Raw genomic sequence first — 18,811 nt, 5'->3', positions numbered from 1 at the left:
GTAGTGGGTTTGTTGTAACTACGTGCAGTTATACAATCACAAAAAAATAAACATTGTTGAAGTCGTACTAAGAAGTCTTATTGGAACATGATTGTTTTTATGGAACCTTCACAATTTCATGCAAAATTGGAGGATGTATCGAGGGATATATGGTGGTCATCCACAATCGAGTGTGTGTTGTTGAAAAACAAAGTCAAGTATTCGGTTGATTCAAACAGCTTTTAATTGTAGTGTGAGAAAATATGGCCTCTTGCAGACAGAGATCTGCCAGGGAAAAGAGAACCTCAGGAAGGCTCAGATCTTGTGCTGTGACTTTTTTATTTTTTTTTTTTTATTTTTTTTTTTTTAAAGAAAACCTTCAGACATGTCGTTATGGTTACAAAGAGCTACGAAGCGTTGTACACACAAAAATGTCTTTTTCCCACAATTGACTGCCTTTGCTTTAAAATAACACTCTCAACTGCTGTTTTTTTTTCCTTTTTGTTTTTATAAATTAAAATTCTAAAATGGCATTCATTTTTAAATTACTTCCTGTTAGCCGGTATAAACAAACATTTACATATATACAAAACTATACACATGCACCTTTTACTATGCTTAGTAATCAGAATTGCACTATATGTGCCACGCACACGCGCACACACACACACTGGAGCCAGTTTGTGCTTTTCAAGTCGATTTAAAAAGTCGCTCGACCGCAGTAGTCTTTGTATGCACTTACAGGTACTCCACATACACTTTCACAATATGGAAAAACATAATTACAGACTACAAGTCCCACGTAATGTATATCACATCATGGCTGGGCTACAATATACTATGTTCTGGAGAGGGAGGGGGTGTTCACTTTAAATATCAATTAAATACAATTTTACCAGGCAGATGCGAATGCAAATATGCTTATTACACGCTACTGTAGTTCAAAATATCTACCACACAAATATGATAAAAAATAACAGTTTAAAGCAACAACAATTTTTTTTTAGTATGGCACTTTGATGGCCTCATAAGGAGCATTACAAAAATGTGAAAATCGTACAATGACACAATCTTGCAAGAATATTGTTTTGAGACTGAATTAATTTTTCTACAAATAAAGTGCTACTCTTAGGAGAATAATTTCATCATTGTACTTGATTCCATTTTTTCAAAGTTTTCATAATTGAATTTCAACTTAAATCTCATTTAACCTTTTTCTCCCTAAAATCACGTTTATATTAAAAAAAATAAAAATTAAAAACATTCTCTTGAGATTTCAACTGCCCCTTTGATATCAGATTGCCCTATATACTATGGGAGAGTACTTTTACTTTTAATTTTTTGCTACATTATGCATCCAGTGGCTTATGTCCCTTAGGAAAGGTGCTTAAAACATCACCTCTACAGCTAGTAAAGATTTTATGACAGCAACAGACTTCACATTATTTCCTGTAGGAAAAATTGATTTGAAATTGGAACAACTTGGAAGTCAACCACAGCAGATTGTTTTCAGAGGTTCCGATGTAATGTTATCGCATATCTTCTATTTATAATAGTGTGAGTGTTTAAGTCCAGCCATGAAGCGAGAGTCAAGTGAAACTTGAAACTTTCAAAATACAATCTAAATACATGTTTCCCTTTTTCAGAGTTCAATATTTACAAGTCTTCAATAACTTTGGCCAAATGTCAAAATAAAAACTCAAAGCGATGGGTAGTTGTGTCACATCCCTCCCACTTCTCCGCCACCATTTACTAGGGGTGTGAATTGCCTAGTACCTGACGATTCGATTCATATCACAATTCACAGGTCACGATTCGATTCGATACCGATTAATCCCGATACGAATTTATGTCGATTGTTGCGATTTTTTCCATTCAAATTTAGAAAATACTAATCAGTAAGCTTGTAGAGTGTAAGATTTATATGAAAATGTATTATTTATCTGAAATTTCAGTCTTATAGAGGTTGTAATCTGTTTCATGTTTGAACAGCATTAAAATAAAATATTAAGGCTTAATGTTCCGTTCATATAACATTCTTCCATGCTCAAGGTGTGAATCCTAACCCGAAGTCAGACGTTTTGTTGAATATTTTTCCATTAAAAATGGAAGTTTAAAAATCGATTCACACACAAAAAAAAAATCGATTCAGCCGATTATTGAATCGATTCGAGAATTGCGCAATGTAGTATCGCGATATATCGCCGAATCATTTTTTTTTTTAACACCCCTACTATTTACCCTTCTTGAGCACCTGCAGAAGTTTGTGTTTTGTTTGAAGTTCAACAACACCGCCGCTCCCGAAAAAATTCATATAAAGTTGGAGGTGGGTGTGAAGTTGAGGTTGCCTCGGATTCGGTTCAAATGCATCATGGCCCGGTCGTACGCCGTGTGCACTGACTTGCGAACACTTGGCTTCTTGCCTTCCATCAGACGCAGTTTGTCCACTGTGTCGTCCATTCCCATGGGCAGCAGTTTATCCCGGGGGAGCCACTGCCTGAAAATTAAGGGGGACCAATTATGGACAATTGACATTTGAACTAATGTACTACCGGTATATACACAATGTGTTTTTTTATGTTTGGTTTGTTTTGTTTTGTTTTTGGCGTGCCTGCAAGTGGTGTACTATAATTATATGAATAAGTGCAACATTTTGCAATAAATAAAGAACTGTTCATTAATCATGATTTCAATATAAATAAAGAATAATCTTTTATTTTATTTTTTTTCCTTTGACCGCCCAATCCTACACTTACCTGCTCAAATGCTAGGATCGTTTAAATATGTTCCAGTATTAATTTGATCTTTTAACCGGTCCCGTACAACTCAATATCTGGAGTCGGGCCATTCCGGATCTTACCAGGTCCTTTTGGTGTCAAAGAAGAGCACCAGGAAGAGCTTTTGTCCGGCCTCCGTCCCCCTCCAGTCGCCCAGCTTGAGCACCTCCACGGGAGGCACTGGGATGGGAATGCCGTTGTGGAGTAGTCCTTCCTGGGGCATGTCTGGGTCAACGATCTGCCACAGTGAAGGGCATCTATGAACAATCGCTCTTTCAGCATCTCGGCGGAAGCGTCGCAAGGTTCTTTCTCACCATGGCCGGGTATGATGGATAGCCTCTGCATTTGGCCCACACCAGATCTAGAGGGGCCAACTCCGTCTCGCTGTCTGGACAAAGAAGTGTCGGCTTGCCTGCGGACAACATGTGGAAACAAAGACGGTTGATTTGGATTTGAAGACTTGATTATTAATGAGTCATTCTCAACATGTGTGAATGTGGGCTCACTCTAGTGGTGTGTGACAGAATTTGAATTAAACGTTCAAACTGTAAAATAATGCTACAGTGGTTAAATTTATTTTTTTTTCTTTTGTAACTCCAGTACATTTGTTATAAATCTATTTCCAATGCAATATGCTACATATAACCTTGTAAACAGTTTGGTTTTAAGTACTAATATTCAATGTACTTTGACGTACGAATGTCAGAGACACTTTATTAAGACACAAAGGAAATGTTTTGTCTCTGGTACGTGCATGTCAAGATGTCTTCAAAGTGGTGAGTAGTTTTACTTATTTTAGAAAGAGAATTGAAAAAGTCAAGTTGCAAGATCTAAAGGCATAAATACACACACATTATCATATTGCCGTGTATGTGGCATAAGGCCATAATGTACTGTAACCTGACAATACAAACCCAATTCACAGATGTCTCTGTTGTCGCTGATGGGATCCTTGGCCAGAGCGGGTTTCCCTCGGCTGCGTTTGGGAGGCGACGCCATGCAACTGGACGCAAACAGAAATAACGCTTTTATTCCACGTCAACGGGCACCAGCAGAAGGTAAGTGTGCGGCGCTCACTTCAGTTTTGTGTCTTCGTCGTGTTCCTCTGAGACGTGTTTTCCATTTGTTAGGTCTAAACATAAAATTAAAAAGAAAATTGGCGACTGTTCCAAATTATCATTAAAATGTAATGCCTTAAAAGCAGGGATGGTCGCGTACTGATACCATGTATCGTATGATTGTATCGGGCCGATACTACCCTTATTTCAAGGTATCAGTAATCGCGACGGCGGTCATCCGCACTTGTCTTTCTTTACTATTATCTGTCATTGTTTTTGTGCATTTTTTTTTTTTTTGTGGAAATTTAGATTTTAAGCACTAGTTGTATCGATACTTGGGATCAATAGCCACTATTCCTACTCAAAAGTTGAGTACTGGTCTAAAAAAAAAAAAAGTGATGTCGAACATCCCTGCTTGAAAGTTCGGCAATTTACAATTTCTTATGAACTCACCCAAAATGGTTGATTCAAACCATAATGATTGAATTGTGACAGTAATGCTCGCTCAATTTTTTTTTTGCTAGTTACTCTTGTCCATCTGTCCAGCATGTCATTCAAATTTAGTAGTAATTAGGCAAAGTCTTGAGGATAAGTAATGAAATAACATTCAGGAAATGACCCTAAAATGGCTGCTTTAAACCAAAATGGCACACTTCCTCTATTTTTTTTATGGGCATGGGTTCTTGAAACTTTTGTTGTAGGTCTATTCATGGTAGACATACCAAATTCAATACTGCTAAGTTGATTACAAAAAGACGTTTCCCCATTTGAGGAATCCACAAGTCATTGCTCACCTCCCACACCCGAGTGCTTGTCCGCCTCGCTGTCTGAGCTGTGTCCTCGAGACCTAAGGTGGCGCGAAGAGGGCGAGGGAGGAGTGGGTGGTAACGCGGTGATGTTGGCGGGTGAATGCGAGGCGGCGGTGACGCCGTCCAATCCATCGGGTGGATCCTCTGCCGCTTTGCCGTTCTCCTGCGGCGACTTCTTTTTGCTGACTCTGGCGCCATTTTTGGCCTTCTTGAACAGGACGGACGTGCGTCGCCCGACGCCCAGTGCGGACAGAACCGGCGGCGTTCCCAGCGGCGTGCCCTCGTGCACGGCCTCCGGTCGGGAAGACGGCGTCTCGCCCACTTCGGCCTCGTCCTCACCCTGGCTTTTGCTGCCACTTCGTGACGATCTCTGGCGCTTATAGGAGCGGCCGGGCGACCGCCGGCCTCCCGTTACGATGCCCAGGACGGGCGGTTCCAGAGGAGCGTCACCTGGCAGCGGCGACGATGCCGGACACGTAAGTTCTAAGACGGGAGGGGAATCATCTGTACGAGGAAAGACATATCGTCATGAATAATAATAATAATAACTTGATCAGTGTTGTGCGGGGGTTGTAAGTTTTTGCATGATCTCTTTGTAATTTAAAAAAAAAAAAAAAAAAGATTTCACGCATCACCTGCGGACACAACTCCATTATCCACAATCTTCCGCTTTGCCTTCTTCTTTTCCTTCGTCTCCTCTTCATCGTCTTCTACTTCCTCCTTGGTATTAAGCGTTTGCGTGTTTTGCTGCTGCTGGTTCACCTTCTGCCTCAACGTGTTGATTTCTCGCCGCAGCAGTCGAATGCGTTTGGTTCGCCCGCCGCTGGTCCGCATGGACGTCACCACGTCTAGTTTGTCCAGCAAGGCCTTGAGCTGCTCGTCCATGCTCAAGTGAAGCCTGTTGTCGGGGTCCAAGAGGGAGTCAACTGGTTGGGAAGGAAAATAAAAGCGTAAGTGCGCATTTAACTCATTTGCTCCCAAAAACGTATAAATATGTTCTATTTTAAATGTATTAAGTGTCCCAAAGATGTATTTTACGTTTTTTTTTTTAGTTTTTTTTTTTTATGCTAGAGCATAGAGAAGGCTTTGATGCAGCCTCTCAACTGCTGAAAAAAATGGTAGTTAAAAAAAACGTCCTGCAGATGGCAGCAGAGTATAATAGATCAACTAGGGCCATGATGAAAATAAGCTGTTTCCCTACAATTTTAAGCAGATCAATGATGAAAATTAGCTATATACTAATGCTAAACAGATAGAAATATATTTTTTCCTGATGTTTTTATAGCAATAGAACACAATATTCTGTGGACCTTGCAAATCAGTCAAAATCCAGAAAAATAGCCGGGAGCGAAGGGGGTTGCTTCAGTGAAAATGGCTGCGAGTGAATGACTTAAGAATGTCAGCCGAGGCAAACGAAACCTTAACCGACCAAATGGTGCCTCACCGTCATCCCAGGTGCACTGCTGAAAGCCGTGCTTGTTGGGAGACTCGGGCAGGTGCATGCCCGTGCTCGGGTCCAGGCCGATGCTTTGCGACTGCCTGTGGGCGTGGCGCAGAACGGCCCCGCCCACCTCGCGCAGCTGCAAGGCCGTTTTGTGGAACATGGTGTCCTTAGAGTTGTACTTGAGGCAGTTGGAGATCATGAGCTCAAAGTCCTCCTCCAGGTCGGCCACAGAGCAGTAAGCGTGTCCCTCCAGCTTTGCCCGCATGGTGGAAAGGTCCATGGGATGCGATACGAACTCCAGGTAGTCTGGGACCTCGGGAATGATTCGAATGACAATGTGAGCCGGGTCCAATCATAAGGAAAGTTTTAAAAACGGGCACATAATTTAATAATTTTCGAGATTCTGATTCCCGCTATATGCACCAACCTCTGATAGATTGACGGGCTGAGAGAAGATTTTGGCCGTGTCTTTCTCCTGCAGCTGCTCCAAGGTGGTCCGCAGGAGGACCAGTGCCGGCGTCAACTTCAGCTCGGTGGCAGCCTGCTGAATTTTCATCTGAAAGGGAAATCCAAGGGTTTGAATGCAAAGACTTTGGTGAGAACTCCCGGCAAAATTCCACCCGTGACCCACCTGTTCGCTCTTTAGCCGCTCTCGCTTGCGAATGAGTTCCACCAGAAGTCTGGCTCTTTCCAGGTCTTGCCTCAACTTCTGCCAGTAACGCAGCTCCTCTCGGGCAGCACACAGCTTCTCATTAGGTTCCTTCTGAATTACACATGAAGATACTAATTTTAAACACGTGCTTCCCCGTTCAGTGTTTCATTTATTGGGCCATAGCACATACTATTTCATTAGAACACGGTGTCATGGTACACCACTGAATAAATATCACACAAATTAGACTATTCTCCCAATATTTGCTCATAGAGACCAAGCTCTGTTTTAAATTGCAAGAAATTGACTCCTAAAATACACAACTACCTATCGTTGCCACAAGACGGCAGCACCAAGAAGCCTAAACTAAATGAAACTCAACATTGTTCTGACAACAAGATGCCACATGATGCCAAAGCAATACTATGCACAAAACAAGCGGATAATGCGTTTTTTTAAACGAATAATAAAGCATACGTTCTACAAAATCTGCCAGTCATTACAACATAGCAACATTATTTGTAGGAAATAATTTTCAGACCAATCAAGTGAAACTGGATTATGTCTCACGGCATACCTGATAATCTCGCTTGGCAATCACTTTTCTAGATTATCTTTTCCAACATTCTTTCCTCACCTGTTCGGCAGTCCGGTGGGCCTGCATGTGGGAGTGAAGTCGACGGATTAAAGGCATCCCATTGCGTGACTGTCGCTTGAGTAGCCAGTAATTGTGAAGCCTCTGCATGAACTGATTCTTCCGCTGGACTTCTACTCCTGTGCAGATCTTGTTCAGCCTGTCGAGGACACATGAAATTCCCACAAGTACTCCTCATGACAAAAGGTAAGCAGAGCTGCAGTTTAGCGCATATTAGCACAAGCTAACAGTGTTTACAGTTCGAATGTTCATCTAATTTGGCAACGTGGCGGTGTGGTCTATTTGTGTGTCATTGCACAGATCCACACATTGATAAAGCAATTTGCTGGCTTATTGATGAAGTTCTACCTCCATGAGTGAAAATTCAATCGAATGTTAATTGCTGCTTGAAAATTAGCAAGTGCGGGTGTCATGCATGTGCCATTTAGTTGCAATCGGGACATGTTAGCACATTAGGAAACACATTTCATAATGTTTCCTTTCAATCAGATGTAAGAGGCTGCAGCTTCCCTTTCCACAGTATAGAAAATGAATGCATGGTGATCATCTCACCTGTGAGAGGGAATTTGAGGCACAAGCAGCACAGGCACATTGGAACGTCGCGAGGCCCCTTTCGTGCTCTTCTTCTTTTGGCCTTTGGCTGTCTTCTTCGCCGGCGGCGTGGGCGAGCTCTGAGTGTATGAACGCTGCCCCCTGTTTCCCCTGCCCCCCACCAGTCTCCCTTCCACCGACTCGTCGCCCGACCCATCCCGCCGGGACCCCACCGGGGAGTGGTGCTCGCAGAAGGCGGTCTTCTTCACAGAGAAGGTGGTCCCGTTAACGCTCGTCTCCCGGACGGGGTCGATTTTCATGTAGAGTCCGGCTTTCTGGGCGCAGGTGACGTGAAAGGCGCGGTAGCAGTTGGCTTTGTGGCACTGGATGGACGCGCCGCGGCCCTTTTGCTTGCACAGGTAGCAGGTGAGCTTCCAGCGGGCGGGGGGGATGTTCTTCACCCCCTCCACGGGTTCCAGGAAGACGGTGTTGGCGAAGCACACCTCCGGGATCCAGATGGCGCACACCACGTGGGCCCAGCGACCGTCGCTGGTCTGCTTGAAGGCACCTCCGCGGTTGGGACACAGCACGCAGTCGACGGGGCGGGAGGGCGACTGCAGGCAGCAGCGGCACAGCCACTGACCCTCGGGTACGTACGGCACGCCGTAGCACTCCTGGTGCACGGCCAGGTTGCAGATGTCGCAGAAGAGGATGACGTTGCTGTTCAGGCACTCGTCGTCCAGGCACACGCAGCAGAAGGCGTCCTCGTCCACGGCGCACTGCGCCAGCGCCTGGCTTCGGGACTCTAAGATGGACTCCCTCTCCAGGCGGTCAATCAGCAGCTCGAAGGTGTCGGCGGACACGGACACGTGGCCGTCGGACACTCGCTTCTGGTTCACCATCTCCAGCCAGGCCAGGTCTTCCTCGTCCATGTCGTACTCGGCCACTCTGTCCAGCTCCTCGCCGGACTTCTCGATGAAGCGGTAGTAGGCGGCGGGAAGGGGGGCGGCTTCCGGGGGGCAAACAGAGCCGAGCGTGCGGAAGGTGGGCTCCGGGAGCGGACTCTGGAGCTGGAGGGAAGTGGTGGATTCCGTCTGTTGCTGGGAGCTGGGTCGTTTGTTCTGCTGTGATGCATTTTTACAATTCCTCCTCCCTTTGCTGTTGGACGGCTTCTTCTTCTGAGCCTGCACGCTGTTCTCCTTGTTACTGTTACACTCCACGATGTCCTGGGCCATCATCTCATCCTCTGTGATCACCGGCAGGGGGTCGGTGATGTTGATCCGGTGCAGCCTGCCGTCCAGGTCCACCTCCACAATCTTCTGCGCCTGGGCGTATGTCAGCGTCTCCCGAGAAGGAGAGAGCTGCAGTCTGTAGGGCGAAGGTGAGCGCAACTGGCCCGCCGAGCCTCTGCCCCTACCTCGCCCTCTGCCTCTGCCGCGACCCATGTTGAGTCCACTTGCAGCTGTCTTACATTCCCACCTCCTCACCTTCTGCATGGGGGGGCTTACACCAGCTACCTTAAACACAAGGAAATTAAAATGAATTAATGTGGTGACTAACAGTTGTGAGAAAGTTGAAAGTGAGTAACTTGAGGGCCTCTCAGAACAGACTAATTTCCACAAGATAAGAAATTCAGTTGTGTCAAGTGCACTGTAATTCTTGCTTGTTGGGACATTTTGATGAAAATGCGTGTGGGGTGGGGGGGACTATAATAGCCTACCGCCTTCAAAGGAACAACTGTCAATATTTTGTCAGATATAAGCAAATACGGATAGAGTTGTGGAAAGAGCTACAGTTTTTAATTTAACTATGTTTATTACAGTGGTAAAACTGCTGGTCTGTTTTAGTTTGCCTCTAGTGTCTCTAGATACAGTGATAAAATTGCAATAGCCTGATTAAGTCACCTTGTGTGCTGTTAAAATGATATTAAAGTATTTCAAAAGGCAGATTTGTTTACGTAACTTGTATTTGGCGCTAGTTTAGCTATACAGGTGTACCTAATGTTTAGGCCGGTGTGATTTGCTGCCTGTAAGGAGACGCCCCGTCTCTCTCCCCATTGGTCCAATCGGAAGCCAGTACAAATTACACGTTTCTCTACATCCAATCATATTTTAGTATTATTCCCCCCTCCCCACTCCATGATGCTGTGTATAGTTCGGTTGAGAAGCGCTAAATATCAACCCGAGTAGCTCAACGTCCGTCAGCCATTTTGAGCTTACAACAGCACAGCGGCAACAAGCGACACAATTATATTATACCAACAGCAGGAAAAAAAAATACACATTATGCACCGTACTGACATGCGGCATTTAAATGTATGTATACATTAGGCCATACGACATGGTTATATTCACCGTTTAGAACATTAGTTCGTTGCGTTCAGACGCGACAAATGAAAAAAAAAAAAAAAAAAAGCAAAGATATCTACGATAGCGTTTCTCTGTCGGGCAGGGTACTAAACACAAACATAGACACACATGACTCGTACAACAAAATTGCAATTTCCCGAATAAGGCACCAAACGCCGAACACGTCTGTCTGCCTTACCGTGAAAAGTGGTCCTCAGCGGTGCGAGTGACAAACAGGAGGGAGGGTGGGGAAGGGAAAAAAAGCAACTCGCTAAATGTCAGCTCAGGCTTGAACCACCGCGGCGGACATGCTAGCTGTTAGCCTAGCTAGCCGGTCATTTCTGGAGCGACGCGGCGTCATCTGCCTTTCAACCGCTCTGGTTACGACTCAACACCCAAACCCGGCCGCTCACATGGCTGTCACTTAAACCTTCCCGGCGGTGCCGGTCCACAGCCATACGGCCGCGTAACCGCAAAGATATCAAATTAATGTACCTTGGATATGGCTAAATATTCGGTCAAGATGTCTTGAAAAACACGCCCCTTAAAACGCAGCCAGCCAATCAGAAGCCGGCGCTTCGCTTCGCGGGCAACGCGCATCCTCACTTGATTGGCCGTTTTGGCAAAGCGAGTTCACCGCACGAGATGGGGCAATTAGTAACTTGAAAAAGCGTTGAGAAAAACAACGGCATGTGGATTGCGCGCCTTTTGGCCGTGTCCTCCTCATGTTCATGTTTGTTTACACTACAGTGCAGTGAACACGCGCTATTCGCGGGGTTTTCCCAATAATTCCCTCGCGAACATCACAATTTTGTGTCTACGGTCTAAGGACTCTCCCCTTTAAAAATATTTAGAATTTCATATATGAATAGCTCCCACACCATGATCTCATTCAAACTCAATTTACAGCATTTCTCTTAACAATAAATAGCTTTCACATTATTTAATTAAAAAAATAAAATAAGATACAGCTGAAGTGAAATGATGTTGGTTTTAATGTATCTACTTCCCAACCTATAAAAATACCAATTCGCCTACCTGATACCTATTAGCAACTTAATTACATTTTTGACTCCGTGATACATCACTCCTATAGTACTGCCTTGAGGTGAACCCAAGTCAAGAAGTTTCTTGTCAATCATGTGTTCTATGTGCCCCCACTTGTATAAACACTGTATTGTGATAAATAATTGCGTTTGTGAAAGAACAGTTATAGCCATCTGTTTTCATCCATCTCAGGGAGGTGCCATTTTGCCATACTGCCTCCTGCTGGCGACTGGAATTGATGTCAATGAGCCGCCTTGTTCTCACTGCAAACTTCACACCTCACCTGTCTTCTGGGTTTGGTCATGTGATACACTTTCCACCTCCAGCAATTTATACTATTATAAATACATACAGTATCAACTTCGTTTAAATATCATTCAAAGACTAATACTGTGTGACCTAACATTGTGTGTTATGTATGACTTACTGCTTCAATGCTTATTGTTATTGTGCTTCTTCTGTTGTGTGCACCTTAGCAACCAGGAGGTAGTATAATACAGATAAGCATATTACACAAAGGAAGTTTTTCATTACCAAGTGACTCAGTAAAATGCATTAGTCTTTTTTTTTTTTATTATTATTATTATTATTTTTGTGCAGAAGATAATATTGTGTACATCTGAGACGCTGTACTGTTTCTGTTCATATATCTGTTGTTTCAAGAGTTACACGTTAACTACCGCCACATCAATGCTAGTTTTATCAGACTGTCTGTGGTGTTTTTCACTGTGTTGGCATGATTCAAGCAGTCTAACATATGTGAGGTGGTTTGGTTAAATACACAACGTGTAATTCTTTTTGTTTTATGTTGAATGAACAGGTTGCTTTTCACAAATAGGCAAATACAGTAACAATAGTTGCCTAGTTGTAAACAGGCACTCCACAGACCAAACCGATGTTAAAGTAATTAAATAGTCAATTTTCCCATACTCTGCCCACTTTAATACGTCTCTCACCACTTCACATCTCTTTCACAATCTCCTCCCACCAGCCCAAGCGTCACTGGTGGTTATCATCACCAATTTGGCAGTCATCACATTGCACTCTTTGACTGTGCGGCTCACTTCAGTTTGTCTGTGATCCGACGTCCAAGACCAGCAGTAAGGTGAAGTGTTGACGACATCCCGTAAAGGTAGGCTACACTCTGCATGCGTGTTATTAAAAATGTGAAATATGTGATGCTTACTTATTTTTCTTTTGAAATGATAGGACAGACAACATCAAATCATCAGGATGCTGTTTGTCTTCATTTTGTCTTCTGTTGGGTTCCTCTTCAACGTTGGGACAAGCACTGCAGGTAAGGAATTGGCACAGAGAGCACTACAGACATTTATTTAACCTGGCCAACTAACTATAAAGTTAGTCCAAAATGCTTGTATTTTTTGTTAGTCTACACCGCCTTTGGCCCACTCTCACATGCTAAAAACATGCATGCTAGGTTTAAGATTCTAAATCGGAGTGAATGTGAATGCGTTGTCTAAGGGTACCTTTTGATTGGCTGGTGATCAGTCCAGCGTGTCAGTTGGGATAGGCTTAAGAAGCTCACCTCTCATCAAATAAATATGGTAAAAATGGATGATTGGATGCCCCCTGATAGGTAAAAGCAACATCATAGTGCACAGATTTTAACCAGATGAGAAAATACCTTATGATTTTTGATCCCTGGGTCCAAATATGTCAAAGTGTGACCCGGTCACAACATCCTCTCGCCTTGCCACCAAATTCCCACTGTGTTGTTTTTCCCCCCGACGTGACATAAATGCATCCTGTCCGACTGCTGAGAAAGAAGAAAAGCAGTTGACTTTTCATGCAATAATAGTCATAAATCATGGATGACAAGGGGGGGCGCATACAAAGGGCCTGTGTGTCTCCGTGACATGGGGTTGGAAGTGCTTGTATAAGTGTCATCTTTTTGAAAAGGAGGATCCGCGAGGGTCTTGGCCCGAACTGGCGCTTTTGATACTCTTTTGACTGGCCTCTCATGTCCCTGTGCCATGACACTGACACCCTTTGAATGGCCACGCCGCAGCAGACTTAACAAGGAACCAGAGTGGTCAGATCACCATGGCGCAGGAAGGAGATATTTGTGCCCTCTGAGTGTTCACCTCAAATGCACAAAGGAAGCTTTGATTTTGCTACATCGAGGAAGGACATGAGCCAAGAAAACACGAGCTGTTTTCTGTCTTGTTGGCTTTTTTTTTTTTTTTCCCCTCCGTCTGAGCTGGGTATTGAGCTACAGGCCAGGAATCAAACCTACTGTCTTCATTTAATGGCAGGAGTAGCATTCCACATTAAATTATTTCATATTGTATTACCATCAATTTTCTGGAGCGCTTGTCTGCACTTATGGGTGATCTGGGGCTTATCCCAACTTACTTTTAGTGAGAACATTTTATTCATTTTTATTTAAAAAAAAATACTTTAACAAGTGCGTAATTCACAATTAGCTCCCCTTTACTGTCAATCCATACGTTCAATTCTACTTTGCCTCAAATGGCTGTTGTTGTCTTGAGTAATATGGCCCAAAGGTTTAAGCTAGGGATGCCATGATATCAGCAATATTGTGATGTTGCGAGATAAAAATTGCCACAATATCGGCGTCGTCATGTCACAATATTTAAAAGCAACAAATTTGTTTAAAAAGCAGGTTGTATTCCATTTGTGTAGTTCTAGCACCCTCTGGTGGATAGTTTATTAGTGCAGTTTAATTTTAATTAGCTATATTTTGGCCACAATCAGGGTTATCACTCAAATAAATCAGACAGGCAAATGTTTTTCAACATCTCAGTTAAAAAAAAAAAAAAACTTTTTGCTTGCTTCAGCTGAACATAGCATAGTGTACTACATAGACCACAGTACTTTGTGTCACTGAGCCAATTGGAGCACATGACAATGAGATGGACACGCCTATTTTTTGTCACTGCTGTTATGTACAAAAATACAATATTGTGATTTCCCCTCCCCCCAGCACCCCAATATGAGCTATATTTCCCCCCAATATCATGTAGCATATCTTTGTACAGTTTTGTTTTGTTTTTGTTCTGTTTTTTTAATATCGTCAACCTCCCCACAACATTGTGATAATCATCGCATCGTTAAGTTCATATCGCAATATTTAACATATTGTGACGTTTTGGATATCATACATCCCTAGTTTAAGCTTGCAGCAGCACCTGTTGCTTTATCATCTCTTATTATATTTTTAATCATGGCTTAAAAGTGAGAAAACAGCAATGTTGTAGTACAGTATTAATAGTCATGATTGTAACATTTATATTGTTTCCCCTTAATTAGTGCAACCTGAGCTGAGAATTACAACAATCCTGGTAACCCTCTTATTTCTTTTATTTATAATGTCACATCCTATTTAAATGTTAACATACTAACCTTTGATTAAACATACTGTAGCAAGAGCCTTACACAATGTCCAAAGACTCACAACTGGAAGGCTTCTGCATGGACCTGCTATCCGAAGTAGCCAAAAAGCTGGACTTCACTTACAAAGTGCACCTGGTGAAGGACGCCTCGTACGGCAGACAGGATGACAACGGACACTGGAACGGGATGGTTGGCGAAGTGGCGCGAGGGGTAAGAAAACTACCGAAAGAGCGTCATCAAAGTGGCATAACCAGTTTGACTTGAAGGCGCATGCGCAGGAGGCCGACTTGGCAATCGCGCCGCTGACCCTCACCGCCGCTCGGGAGAAGGCGGTAGGCATGACCAAACCCTTCATGCAGACGGGGATAAGCATCCTGCTGAGGAAGGACATCTCCGAGGGGATGGGCTTCTTTGATTTCCTCACTCCCTTTTCAGCTGAGACCTGGGCCGGGATTATCATCGCCTACCTGGGAACTGCTGCCTGCATCTCTATAGCGACCAGGTTGGCAATAAAAGTTCTACTGAGATGCACAGTAATGTTTCAAGTAGCATTTTAAAAGTGACGTGAAGAAATAGAAATACCATTAATATATTCCAGCCTCCACCAGAAAACGAACAAAACTTTTGTAATGTTTTTTTTTTTTTTAAACAAAAAAAACTAGCACTGTATTATTTTTGGACTTTATAAGAACACACAGTAAAAACACAATTGTCAAAAAATGTCAAGCATTAAACAGTTTTTCCTTTATTTTTGTCACTTAATTTGAATGGAGATTGTTCTGCCCCTTCTGATGTGCACGTCTTGGCCTCAAGGGGGCAGTACAATACAGACATAGACACACGAAGAAGAGTTTCAAAACGTATTCCGTAAGCTGTAGTCATATTAGTCTTTCTTTGTGGAGGATTTAAAAACATAAAAACATATTTCTGTGAGTATTTTTAGATTATCTTTTTTTTTTTCTTTTTTTTTATTGTTATTATGCTCGCTTATAGATACATTACTAGTGAATGTTCACACAGGCAATTATCATTTATTTATTTACTTATTTATTTACTTATTTATATATTTTTCCAGAGTCAGCCCCAGTGAGTGGCGTCAACCTCAGAATGAACGGCGCACGTTCAGCCTTCCGCACAGCCTATGGTACGCTGCTGGGGCGCTCACGCTACAAGGTAACGTGTGAGCACAGTGCCACAACATGTGTTTATTCAGGAAACTCTTGGAAATTGATAACTGTTAAAAAATAAAAACTACGTTCCACACACTCCAACCCAATCTTCCTTTTTATAGTGAGTCAATGGATTGTTTTTCATCATTTCCTTCTGTCTGCTTCTGTATGAAATTATTTATTTCTTTATTTAAAAAAAATGGGATCGCACAAAGTTAGCTGCTGTGTTGTCTTTTAACCAGGTGCCGGTCCGCACCCCCGCGCTCTCTCAGGACGTGTCGTCTGCTGCAGCTGGTGGCTATTTGCTGTGGTGATCCTGGCCTGTTATTTCTCCAACCTCAGCTCGTCCAAAAGCCCCGAGTCCACTCAGCTGAGCATAAAAGGCTTCGAGGACTTGGCCAATCAGGATGTGATTGAATACGGGTGCCTGAGCGCCTCTTCCACCTTGGCTTTCTTCAAGGTGTGCTTGATGGATCGATTCTGGTTCGCCACTTAACCCCTTCGGACCCATAGATTATTGCAGTGGACATGACATATTTGCGTGTCTAATCCAATAAAAACAAATGCATAATTTAGATGTCAACACTGGTTCATGATTACATCCTAGCTAACTGATCACAATCGCAAGTTGATTTTCATGTTTATGTTTAAAAATGTTACATATAAGCTTGGTAAGTTTACAAAAGGTTACAGCCATATTATTCTGGCGTCCACTATAACAAATAAAAACATGATAAACCACCCCCATGATTTTGTATAGTGCCAGACAAATTAATTTTGTAGACTTCAAAATTCATTATGCTGCTGCCATCATGAGTTACATCATCATAAAAAAATAAAAAAAATAAAATAAAAAAAAACTATTCTAAATACTTTGGCCTTTTAACATTTTCATACAACAAATTCTCCATCTGTATTTTTCCTTCCTCGGCCAGAATTCTGACAACCCGGTGTATCGCAGGATCTACGAGCACATGGAGAGAAGTAAAAGTCTGGTATCGTCCATGGATGAAGGCATCCAACGCGCAAAGGAGGGCAATTTTGCCTTCATTGGGGAGTCGGTGTCTCTTGACTTGGCTGTGGCACGCCACTGCGACCTCGTCAGAGCGCATGAGGTGGTCGGCATGAGAGGATACAGCATCGCTGCCAAGCTCGGTGAGGCTTCATATTCAATATGTTAAATCAGACATTCCAATTAACCAATTTCCAAATTACTCATTCAAACCCAAAAACGTATGAATACGTTTTTTTTTAATACTTTGTCCTGCACTCACAAAAACGTTTTTTTAAATGCTAGAGCCTATAGAAGGCTTTGATGCAGCTTCTGACTTGAAGAGGTCGCTTAAAACAATGGTAGTTATTCCAAAAAAGGCCAGCAGGTGGCGGCATAAGAGATCAGCTAGGGCCATGTTACAACAAGCTCTTTTTGCAAGTGGTTTCAACAGGTTTGTGAATAATGATGAAACTTAGCTATATTCTAATGCTAATTGCTGCAAAACAGAAACAGATACAAATATACCTTTTTTTTCCCAGTTGAAAGAAGAGAGACTAATCTTTCTTTTGGTAGGTTCCATGTTTTTATAGCAACAGAACTCAATATTCTGTGGGCCTTACAAAATAAGTCAAAATCCAGTAAAACAGCCGGGAGCAAAGGGGCTTGCTTCAGTGAATTAGCAAATTTATATTGACGTTTGGTGCACAGCCATTTTCAGATCTCTCCAGAGATGTTCAATCGAAAGGTCTCCACAATTGCTTTGGCACAGTTTCAGCAGTTAAAAAGTTCAAATGTGTTTAGCATTTCATAACTTTTTCTTTTCCGAGGATCTCCGCTCATAAAGAACCTGAGCGTGGCCATCCTGCAGCTGAGCGAGGCGGGCGAGCTGGCTTATCTGCAGAGCAAATGGTGGGCCAGCAGCTGCATGGCGGACAAGGCCAAGGCGGCAGCTGTGCAGCCGCACAGTCTCAAGGGAATTTTTCTGGTGCTTGCGTTGGGCCTGACGCTTGGAACGCTGCTGGCCATCCTGGAGCTCGCCTCCAAGAGTCGAAGCAGTGCGGCGGAGCAGAAGGTATGATCACGTCACCGGAGTCGGATTTTATTTTTACGAGCGCAGGGGTGTCCAAATCTTAGAGAAAAATGGATGGATGCCATGGCCATATAGAAATTATTTCATTTATGAAATGCGCTTAAACAAATCCATCATATTAATAGTTTTATATTGTAGTTTTTTTTTTTTTCATCAACGCATTTTGTTAGATGTGATGAGACAAATAGTTTAGGATTTTGGGTCAGCCAAACTTTGGACACCCCAACGAAAAACATCAACATAGGGTTTCACTTCTATTTTTGTTTCAATTCATCCTGCCCACAGAAATCCTTCTGCCGGGTGCTGACTGAAGAGCTCAGCTTGCGTTTCAGGAACAACAACAGTGCAACCAAGCGAGCTCAAGAGCCTGCTGATAAAGAAACAGAAAAGGCATAGAATCGTTTTTCATACACTGACAAACGGGCCCTTTTGCTGGCCTATAACTCTTACAAAACCTCTTACATTTACAATAATAGCTCTTTAATAATTAATACGAATACTCAAATCATTAACAACTAACTGTGAAATGAAATAAAAGCCAACTTTGCATGAATAATTGTGTAAACAATTGAGAAGTTGCTGCTACTGATTAATTTTAAGTAAGCGTAAAATAAATAAACGCCGTCTGTCCACATTGTTGTTGTTTTTCCACTTTGACACTTAAACAAGGAACTTATCGTTGCAATGGAGTCCTTTGCAGAAATACTCTTTTTGGACTTTTTTTCCCCTTTGTACTGTGAGCCACAATGTTGTTTTCAGTTGATCTTTATGCACCTTGGCTCAAATATTTGGAAAAAAAACAAACAAAAATGGAGTTTAAGGTATGTAATGCCGTCACATGTGGACAAAGAGACATTCTCTTATTCCTTTTTATACAACA

The 18,811-nt window shown here is 42.8% G+C and overlaps 2 protein-coding genes across 7 annotated transcripts; one reads left to right on the top strand and one right to left on the bottom strand.

Annotated features, from left to right (window-relative positions):
• Window positions 1–205: 205 nt before the first annotated feature.
• On the bottom strand, window positions 206–10,786 carry brpf3a (bromodomain and PHD finger containing, 3a). Of its 3 annotated transcripts, none has more exons than XM_077530284.1 (13): window positions 10,453–10,786; window positions 7,927–9,422; window positions 7,357–7,513; window positions 6,699–6,830; window positions 6,495–6,623; window positions 6,068–6,380; window positions 5,259–5,549; window positions 4,609–5,127; window positions 3,834–3,888; window positions 3,671–3,759; window positions 3,071–3,168; window positions 2,840–2,994; window positions 206–2,476 (listed from the first exon to the last, which is right to left on the bottom strand). In XM_077530284.1, the coding sequence occupies exons 2-13, from the start codon at window positions 9,399–9,401 to the stop codon at window positions 2,290–2,292; spliced, it is 3,600 nt and encodes a 1,199-aa protein (XP_077386410.1). In that variant the 5' UTR covers window positions 9,402–9,422; window positions 10,453–10,786; the 3' UTR covers window positions 206–2,289. The 3 variants fall into 3 exon arrangements, with proteins under 3 accessions (XP_077386410.1, XP_077386411.1, XP_077386412.1); XM_077530285.1 differs by having other exon boundaries at window positions 7,927–9,418; XM_077530286.1 differs by having other exon boundaries at window positions 10,749–10,784.
• Window positions 6,633–18,563, top strand: grik6 (glutamate receptor, ionotropic, kainate 6). Of its 4 annotated transcripts, none has more exons than XM_077530294.1 (12): window positions 10,087–10,220; window positions 11,493–11,594; window positions 12,292–12,432; window positions 12,510–12,597; window positions 14,595–14,626; window positions 14,709–14,888; window positions 14,957–15,180; window positions 15,754–15,851; window positions 16,090–16,307; window positions 16,783–17,002; window positions 17,669–17,913; window positions 18,217–18,563. In XM_077530294.1, exons 4-12 carry the CDS (start codon window positions 12,534–12,536, stop codon window positions 18,325–18,327), a joined length of 1,392 nt encoding a protein of 463 aa, XP_077386420.1. In that variant the 5' UTR covers window positions 10,087–10,220; window positions 11,493–11,594; window positions 12,292–12,432; window positions 12,510–12,533; the 3' UTR covers window positions 18,328–18,563. The 4 variants fall into 4 exon arrangements, with proteins under 4 accessions (XP_077386421.1, XP_077386420.1, XP_077386419.1 ...); XM_077530293.1 differs by having other exon boundaries at window positions 11,493–12,203; XM_077530295.1 differs by lacking the exons at window positions 10,087–10,220; window positions 11,493–11,594 and adding an exon at window positions 6,633–7,560.
• Window positions 18,564–18,811: the final 248 nt, after the last annotated feature.

The sequence above is a fragment of the Festucalex cinctus genome, chromosome 8 (genome assembly GCF_051991245.1).
Source record: "Festucalex cinctus isolate MCC-2025b chromosome 8, RoL_Fcin_1.0, whole genome shotgun sequence".
Lineage (NCBI taxonomy): Eukaryota > Metazoa > Chordata > Actinopteri > Syngnathiformes > Syngnathidae > Festucalex > Festucalex cinctus.
The sequence above is the reverse complement of the archived record's forward strand: the minus strand, read 5'-3'. Positions and strand labels throughout refer to the sequence as shown.

Coding starts and splice junctions, on each gene's coding strand:
- grik6 (XM_077530295.1), top strand. CDS start 12,534: ATGCTGTTTGTCTTCATTTTGTCTTCTGTTGGGTTCCTCTTCAACGTT. Junction 15,852..16,089: donor TGGGGCGCTCACGCTACAAG/GTAACGTGTGAG, acceptor TCTTTTAACCAG/GTGCCGGTCCGCACCCCCGC. Junction 17,003..17,668: donor CAGCATCGCTGCCAAGCTCG/GTGAGGCTTCAT, acceptor TTCTTTTCCGAG/GATCTCCGCTCATAAAGAAC.
- brpf3a (XM_077530284.1), bottom strand. CDS start 9,401: ATGCAGAAGGTGAGGAGGTGGGAATGTAAGACAGCTGCAAGTGGACTC. Junction 3,169..3,670: donor CAGAGACATCTGTGAATTGG/GTTTGTATTGTC, acceptor TGTTGTCCGCAG/GCAAGCCGACACTTCTTTGT. Junction 2,995..3,070: donor ATCCATCATACCCGGCCATG/GTGAGAAAGAAC, acceptor TCACTGTGGCAG/ATCGTTGACCCAGACATGCC.